The 9,383-nt window shown below is 36.2% G+C and overlaps 1 protein-coding gene across 1 annotated transcript; it reads left to right on the forward strand.

Annotated features, from left to right (window-relative positions):
- Window positions 1-4,318: 4,318 nt before the first annotated feature.
- On the forward strand, window positions 4,319-8,539 carry LOC127849218 (uncharacterized). The gene is made up of 5 exons (XM_052381937.1): window positions 4,319-4,497; window positions 5,150-5,285; window positions 5,579-5,845; window positions 7,396-7,516; window positions 8,356-8,539. The coding sequence occupies exons 1-5, from the start codon at window positions 4,321-4,323 to the stop codon at window positions 8,537-8,539; spliced, it is 885 nt and encodes a 294-aa protein (XP_052237897.1). The 5' UTR covers window positions 4,319-4,320.
- The last annotated feature ends 844 nt before the right edge of the window (window positions 8,540-9,383 follow it).

The raw sequence follows: 9,383 nt of genomic DNA on the forward strand, positions 1-9,383 counted from the left end.
CTTTTTATAGACAATCAAATTATCTACAGCCATATGTTCATGCGAAAGTGTGATAAAGTCGCCATATGTTCATGCGCAAGTGTGATAAAGTCGCCATATGTTTCTGCGTTAGTGTGATCAAGTCTCATACAATTTACGGCGGCAAATGTCATAGTTTTAAAGACAACGTTATCAAAATTTTCATAATTGGTTTGGGTGATATTAAAAAATCCATACGGCAGTCTATCAACTGTAATTATTGCAGTATGTTGTCTAGTGCAGCCTTGGAATATATTTCGGTAAACCAATATAGATAATATTAATCCATTTTTGCCTTGTGGACTCTCCCATCCTTTAAAATTGGATCAATTTATTTCCAAAATTAGGGATGTCTAGTATATTTATTTCTATATTTAGAACATTTCTTACAGAAATTCCTTTTAGCAAACAGCGCAGTCTCATCTGGGTCTACGCTGTTTGCCTAGGCATTTTTTCTAGACGCTAGGCATAAATGGGTGTAACTAATTGCAAATTAAAAGAAAAACATATTCTCTGGTAATTAATACTAAACTGTTCGGTATAGACTAACACACGCTATTGTACGTAGTTGATTCTATGCACATTCATTACCGGTAGGTATATTATTATTTTGTATTTAAATTTTCGGACACAGTATTCGGAGAACATGTTTAAGTATCTAAATTTTAGGACATGGAATTGACAATTATTTTTAAGCGTCTTAAAACTTTATAATTTTTCTATGAGTTCAAAATATAGCAACCCATTCAAATCAATATACATGTACTGTAAAATAAAACAGACGATGTCAAGTTGGAATAATACATCAATCTTGGAATTATCGTTTTTTTAAAAGTGTATAATATGTTGTTTTACCAACTGCATGCATTGATATTTATTGTTGTAGACGATATTGATTCAGACTCAGTAAAATAGTAATGTCTTATTTCTAAAGTACTTACACAAGGGATCTGCACATTTATCTTTAAAATGTTTGACTTTTGTAAAACGTATGTGATAATGATTTTAGCTATTGTAATATAACCTTTTTGCAACAATAGCCGTGTCTCAAATCAGAGGATATATATAATTATTTAACGTACATTGATTCATCCAAATGTAAGATATAACACTAATGACTTGTAAATACAGTAATACAACTGTGTACGTTTTTCTTTATAAGGAAGGACACGCCCAGGCATGACGACAACAAATGTTCATAAACAGGGGATGGAGCTAAAATCATCGTGGGACGTCTGGGGACTTGTTAGTAAAGGAGTGTTTATGGTCGGCGTATTCGTTTTGGCGACCGCAGCTAGAGGTAGGTCAGAGTGTATGCAATTATATTAGCCGCATTCTGAAAAAGAAAAACGTAATTAATGCATTTGCCGCACAGGCTAATCAGGGACGACACTTTCTGCTTTATATAATTTTTCGTTTTAAGGATGTCTATTCTAAACCAAAATAGGAGGAAATTGTTGTCTCTGAACAGCCTACGCAGTTTGCACCGGCTAATCTTGGACGACACTTTAAGAACATGCACTACGCCCATAACGCGGTTTATTTGTTGATAGGTTACACACTCTTCGCTGTAGATACCTCCATTATATGTTACATTTATCGCTATAAACGTTCGTAGCTAAGTATAACCACTGCCGCCACCATTACAGATATGGAAGGATTTTTATGCACGCATAAAGGGGGGGGGGGTCAATTTTTGCGCTTTACCATCCGACTGTACGTGAGTGATCTTAGATGGTCATACCTTTAGGCGACCAGTTTAAACAGACGTATGACCCTTTGACAGTATATAACAAATAGATGTAAAGTCCGCGAAACTATGTGCAATCACTTCCACTTAAAGTGATCGGAAAGGAAAGAATGTTAGATGCATCCCATTTTAGAAGAATTATTAACCTCTGTCATGTTTAAAGTCTTAAGTATATACACAGATTGAAAGCAAGTTATTTTAAGCTTACGAATGGGTTTGTCGGTGTTTTGAATGTTTATTGTATGTGTCTTAAGAAAATGATTCTTGTTTAAGGAAAAAATGCTTAAAACACAAAAACTGTGAGCAATAGAAAACGTGCAATCTACTTAATGCTGTCTGAGTTTCATAAACATATAATGAAACTGTATATCTACAAAATTGCACTTTTTTTTTGAAAAGTATTGGCATGCAGAATTGCGTTTAAAACGATGTAAAATGATTGTTCAGAACAAAAGAACATATAGGTCGTGTCCTGAGAAAACTAGTCATAATGCACGTGCGTAAAGTGTCGTCCCAGATTAGCCTGTGCAGTCCGCACAGGCTAATACGGGACGACACTTTCCGCCTAAATTGGATCTTTAGCTGAGAAGAGACTTCATTTAAACGAAACATGTCATAAAAACGGAAAGTGCCGTCCCTGATTAGCCTGTGCAGATTGCATTAAGCCCAGTTTTCTAAGAACGCAGCTTATATGTTCTATTTTATTTCCGCTAAAAATAATAAGCGGACACAGCAGTTGCACACATTTAGAGTATTAGCAACGCCAGTTCGTTCATACTTATATGTTTCATCTTAAACAATTACTCCAATATTCTATTCTATGCAGAGGTATATTTAATATCATATCAGTATGGATGGTTCCTATACAGTTCCCTCCCCCCTCCCCCCCCCCCCCCCCCGAAAACAACGTTTAATTTTGTTTGCATAATTGACCTCTTAAGAATTTTACATAAGCTGTCGTTTCAACAGTTCTTTTGTCACCGCTTTTTAAATACCTTATGTAAATTCCGACTTGCGCGATATCAAGTCAAGGCCAGCCTTGAACTTGTCTAACTATTGTCTTTTACATACGCTGTTGTTTGAACAGTGCAATATTGATCTCTCTTTAAAGGCCTTATGTTAATGCCGTCTCGCATGGTTTAACCCATTTATGCATAGTGGACTCTCCCATCCTTCTAAATGCCTAGCGTCCAGAAAAAGGCCTTGGCAAACAGCTTAGACCCAGATGAGACTGGGTCTGCGCTATTAACTTAAAGGAATTTATTTAAGAATTATTCTTAATAAAGAATTTAATATACTAGACAACCCTAATTTTGGAAATAAATTCATCCAATTTAGAAGGATGGGAGAGTCCACTAGGCATACATGGGTTAATATATGTAGCTTGATTGCGATTATACGCGATGCTATAAATCAAGAGTCATATAGCTGAACTCGTAAACAGGTATGAAGTGGATAAATAGTTGAAATATGTATGGGCAATAACATTTGGCATGTTAAGCCTTTTTGTTGTTGCCACAAAGTTGTTCGTTGTTTAATCCGAAGATACATAATCAGCAATGTCTTATAACGAGCAACACTTAACCAAACCGGGCGCAACACCCTGCCTGTATTTGATCTGTTTGTGATACAGTAAGAACTGCGATGGTAAAATATAAACGCGTTTTTTGATATCATTGAAAAAACAGACTATCTTTTACCAACAAAAAAAAACGTGAAGACAATGCATCATTTTTAAAAGATTTTTTTAGAAATAAAACAAAGTGAAATTTAAGACATGTAATCAAATAGAGGACACATTCAACGAAAAACAATCGAACCATAATTTATTGATCGCAAATTAGAATGACAGAAGTGAATATTAGCACTGTGTATTGTTGTAATTAAAAATTAAAAACAAAAAAAACTAGAGCAAAAAACAACAAAAACATTCTTTATCGAAAGTGAGAGGACACATGGGAGATCGTTATATCGAAGCGCATTGTTGTCATAAACTATACTGTAAATATAGGATCGACTCTGGGTACAAACATATGATCGTTTCTGTATGTCATCAACCGTGTTAACCTATACTTCTGCCGGTACTTACAATATATGTTACCGATACTGAAACAAGAACTAAGACTTCTTCAATCAACAAGAATAATCATTTTATTTTAAACTTTTTTCCCGGCTTATCAAAACAGTATTAAAATTAAGTTGTGTATATACAAAGTTACTTTAAAAAAAACCCCACACACATTCAGATTGAATTTAACGCTTATGCGCAAATTGTTTAACAAAATCCGCCAACCTTTCCCCTCACTAACAACGAAATCTCGCTTAATTAAACCTAACTGATCGTTGACATTCACTCCATTGTATAATGTATTTTTTATGAAACATCTGTGAACATCGGATAAGGCGTAAACATGTAATATGTTAGGTCATCATGGCAAAATAATAGGTAGTTATATGAAAATGGTGTTTATTGATAATACCATATTTTATTTCTGATAGGCGAATGGTTCCTAGTCGCCAAATATTTAGGAAAGGACTTCCTACGTGACGTCATGCCGACGTCTGACGTAAAAGTGAATACTACGTCTCAGCTTGGACGTCAGCTGCAGGTTGCGGGGTTTAAAGACTTGCCAATCTACGTTGCGGTTACTGTCCTCGTCTCTTTCAGCACGTTCTGGGGTATCGGGATGAGTTTCGACTATTACTTTTACAGGAATAGAAAATATAAGGTACGTATGTTTGTGCTAGCCTAAAGCCTCGGTCGAAACCAGTATAAGTCGACCTTACGAAAAGCGTCATGAGCACTGGACGTTTGACGGCACGTGTGTGTTTTATAAATAAAAATCTTTAACAAAATGTTTGTTGTGTATCTTTAAAAATAAAAATATAATGATTCACGCAAAAATCACATATTCGGTGGCAACATGAGTTGGCGTTTCAGTTATACGGTATATATCGTCAAAATGTTTAATTATAATAACCCCGCTTTGTGGGTGGATTAAATTTGTAATAGATTGTTGGTTACAAGCATGTCACGTATTTCACAAGAACTGAATCCCCTCTTAGTTTGACCTATTTATTTTAGTTCGATTGCATCGAAAGGCTATGACCAATTTGAACGCTCTCGAGTTCGTTGACTGGGTAGAACCAATACTTTCTTTCCTTTTGGGAGATCTAAAGAACGCTACATGAGTTGGTATCGAACATGTAAACTCCCGGTTGCTAGTCGGACACCATATTCACTAGGACACGGCGACCTATTTAATGCTTTAGTTAAAGGCTTAATGCCCCTCCCCCATCCCGCTTTGTTGGAGGATAACATGAGTACTAAAATGTTGCTTACACTTTAAGCACAAATACTGAACGAAATTTCATTCGCAGGCGGAGGAGTGGAAGTGTCAGCCAGATCGCTGGCTCTCGAATTCTACCGAGTGGCACGAGTTCCTACTGGGTTCCTTCAACGTGCTCATAAGCTCCGTCGCCTATGGATTCATCTCGTGCTATATCATGAACGGAGGTGAGAGACAGTTCTCGGGATTTATCTCATGTTATATCATGAACGGAGGTGAGACAGTTCTCGGGATTTATTTTGTTTTGCTACCATGATTTATGATTTAGTTTGCTCATCGTCACGCGTAAATATCCAAAATATCCTTCTACCATTACACAACATGAACAGAAATGTGAGGTCGGGGTGGGTGGATGGGTGGGGGGTCGATGACGTTTTCAACTTCTTTTTAACTAATACATTTACCTCATGTTTTTGTTACCATATGTTAGTCATCTCGTTGTCATGATTTTCAACTTCAGGTAAATGCACGTTATACGCGAGGCCGGACGAGTACGGCTTGGCATACCTTCTCCTCTCCGTTCCTGCGCTGTTCATCTACAACGAGGCGATTATCTACTACGCTCACCGGATGTTCCATACCCCATTCCTGTATCGTCACTTTCACAAGGTTCACCATCGTAACAAGAGCCCCACGTTGTATGGTGTATTCGCCACGCATCCGCTTGAGTTCATTTTCTACCAGATCTTAGTGGCATGGCCCGTGATTGTCGTACCGTTACACGCAGGTGAGTTGTTCTCTGTACCCGAACACGCATGTACGTGGTTTTCTGTACCTGTACACGCTTGTTTGTAGTTTCTGTACCTGAGCACGCAGATGAGTTGTTTCCTCCAGCGTTACACGCGTTGCGAATTGTTCTTGGTTCCATTACACAAGGGTAAGTTGTTATATGTACCGTTACACGCAGGTCAGTTGTTATATGTACCCTGACACACAGGTGGGTTGTTATTTGTACCTGTGCACGCAGGTGGGTTGTTATATGTACCTGTACACGCAGTTGTGTTGGTTTTGTACTGTTTACCTAAGGTTAGTTGTTCTCCGTACCGTTACACTAAGGTAAGTTGTACTATGTACCGTTACAAGCAGGTGAGTTGTTGTTTTTTGTACCTGTACACGAAGGTAAGTGGTTATCTTAACATGCATATGAGTTGTTTTCTCCAGCGTTACACTCGAGCGAGTTGTTCTTGGTACCAGAACACACACGTGAGGTGGTCTCTGTACCGTTACAGGCAGATGGGATACTATCAGTAATGAAAAATCAGTACTTATTAAACCAAAAATAACAATAACAACTTAATTCGTGAATTTTGACAAACATACATTTTAAGTGTATGTTGGTAAAATACTGCCTATAATTTCCCTGTTCTAAGCAATAAGGTTCGACAAGATAATATATTTTTTAAGAATAAATAACTTATTCGTTTTTATTATAACCATGTAATGTCAATGACATGATAGTTTTCATACCCAAGTTGTTTCTAAAGTATTTCGCCTGAAAAATGAGCTCGTTTTTCTTGTGTGTTTTTTGTGTATGTTAAATACCTACTTACGCACGTCAGTACAAATAAGAGTTATTACTACAATATTTTGTGCTTCGGGTCTTTAGTTTTGAATTATTGGGGTTAGCGAAATCACTCGTATTAGTAATATTAAAGCCGGCCGAGATTCGAACTACCTAAATTGAGCACCGAACGCAAAGTCCAAATTTAATACATATATTTACTTTCAACTGTCCGTTCTCATTCACTAATGTATTAAAAACTGTTCATTAAATAACGTAGGCCAGTAAAACCTTACATTTAACAACCGTCGTCTTTAATCGTAAAAAGTTACGATCTAATGAGGCAATAGATGAAACATGTCATATGAATACCATTTCTTCGTGTTCACACACATTCAAACTATTTGCACTAACACTGGCATATGCTGGTTACTTGTATTGGGTTTAGCTTGTTGTTGTGTTGACGCTGGACCAGACCACGGAGATGCAAACTTTTATCTGATTATTAAGTTGAGTGCATTTTGTTTTTGTTTTTAATTTTGGAAATGCACCATTAATTTTTCACTTAGAAAGCAAGGGTAAAAAACCTGTCGATGTTAATTATACCGTTTTTGTGTGAGCGGCCAAAATTCAAGACAACAATGTTTTACGTGTCAGTTTAGAAAATGCATACACGATTTTACACATTGGAAGCAAAGGTAACATAACCTGCCAATATTAATTATGCCGTACAGTAAGTGTAAACGCCGTGAACTCAATATACCTTTCTTTTGCAGGCGTTTTCCTAACCATTCTTCTGTACGGCTATTACTACGGAATGATGGACCACTCAGGCATCAAGATGGACGCACTGTGGCCATGGCAACCGTCCACGATGTTCCATGACGACCATCACAGGTGCCTAGCATGAGAACGTCCGTAGTCATGCGGACTATTTTTTATAAACAATACAATCATGTTTAAGAATAAAAATGATTCTTTTGAACTGAGTCAAAACAATTTCAAAACAATTTCTTAAAAGAAATTAAGGGGCCGTACATAAAGTATATTACGCCTTTTTTGTACCATTGTTAACCTCTCCCCTACCCGCTGTCACGCATTTTCACAAAACTCTTAACCCCTCCCCTTAAATGACGTCACACTTTTGAACATTTTATTGCATTCCTAACGAGAGGAATCGTGAACAACACATCCAAAAGAAACGTATGCATTCTATTTTTAGATGAATTTAATTCAAATAATTAATGCTATTAAATTCTCCTAAAAATTAATGAATACATTAGAAATAAATTAAAAAATAAATAAATGTATGACGTCAACCTCCCCTCACTCCTCTCACAAACGGTCACAATTTCTTACACCCCTCCACCGGCCTAGAGCGTGACATGCTTTATGGGACAGCTCCATAGATCTTCTACAGTTCAGTAAAAATCTCGTTTTTGCATAATTGTGCATTTTATTGTTTTACAAATTGTGTGGCTTTGGTCTTACAGTATGATCCCAAAACTTTTTGTGTTTTTATTTAACAATACAATTGCATTAAAAAATATTTGTGAACTCCGTAAAACAAACACTTAAACAGAAACATAGATCATTTACAATTCAGTATAAATCACGTATATGCATAATCAAGCGTTTTAATGTTTTACAACAAGTATGGCATAGGTCTAATAGTATGATCAAACAAATCATATATTTTAAAACAATACAAGTTCAATTGATTTCTATATTTGCAGGCATTTCCACTGTAATTTCGGAACCAATACAATTTTGTTCGACCGTTTCCATGGTACCCTAAGGCGTACGAATCGGAAGTACGGAGAGAAGGTTTTTGGCGGGAAGGGGACAGCGGAGTCATCCGAAAACAACCAATCAGAATTCTACACGTATTCCACATGGAACATTTCTCCATTCAAATAATTTGCAACACAATTAAATTAATAAATATGAAAAATATTGAATAATACTACATTTTAGAGGATTAAGAACATGTTCAATATTGAAATTATTTAAAGCCTTTTATTAATATTATTAAACGCCAATCATTATGTTACGTATGTGATGCCGTCACCGCATACATGTGTTTATTTTAAGCAAATTAATAATCTTGCTATGAAAAAAATAAAACTTAGGTTCGAAACTTATTGATAACGATATACCAACATGCTTGTCATTCCCACTACAATTTCAATGTGATATAACGCCGGACTTAAAAACGCGCAATCACCGCAGCATTTCTGTTTTGTTCTTCCTACCTGCACACATTTGACTGGAATCAGCATAGCTGGATCAAATTCCTGCCTTCATAACACGTGATGATAGCCTAGCCAAGTGTTTTATAATTTTGCCGTTGTTATTTTTCTTTTTATAATTTTGGTATTTTGTTTAGAATGAACCTCAAATTATTATTTTCAAAATATAAAAGAAAAAAACCCCTACTTTTTTAATACAATACTTTAACAAAATAAATAAAATGCTACCAAATCAGGTAGGATTTTCTTGTAATGGAAGAGGTTGTACTTCCCGAGGTTGTATGTGAGGGCATGGAACGACAACTGTGCGCGGAGATTGGTGTTCTTCAGCTGTGGCAGTCACATACGGAATCCTGCTGTTTTATTAGATAAATAGACATATTGATATACAGACACATTTATACACCATTAAGTTTTGGAGAAAAACATTTGTGCTCATTTAAATATACACTTTGTGGTTCATACACAAATTTGGTTCGTAGAAATAACACTATTTTAGTTCGTATAAAAAT

This window comes from Dreissena polymorpha, chromosome 10, assembly GCF_020536995.1.
Source record: "Dreissena polymorpha isolate Duluth1 chromosome 10, UMN_Dpol_1.0, whole genome shotgun sequence".
NCBI lineage: Eukaryota > Metazoa > Mollusca > Bivalvia > Myida > Dreissenidae > Dreissena > Dreissena polymorpha.

Coding starts and splice junctions, on each gene's coding strand:
- LOC127849218 (XM_052381937.1), top strand. CDS start 4,321: ATGCCGACGTCTGACGTAAAAGTGAATACTACGTCTCAGCTTGGACGT. Junction 5,286..5,578: donor GTGCTATATCATGAACGGAG/GTGAGAGACAGT, acceptor TTTCAACTTCAG/GTAAATGCACGTTATACGCG. Junction 7,517..8,355: donor TTCCATGACGACCATCACAG/GTGCCTAGCATG, acceptor CTATATTTGCAG/GCATTTCCACTGTAATTTCG.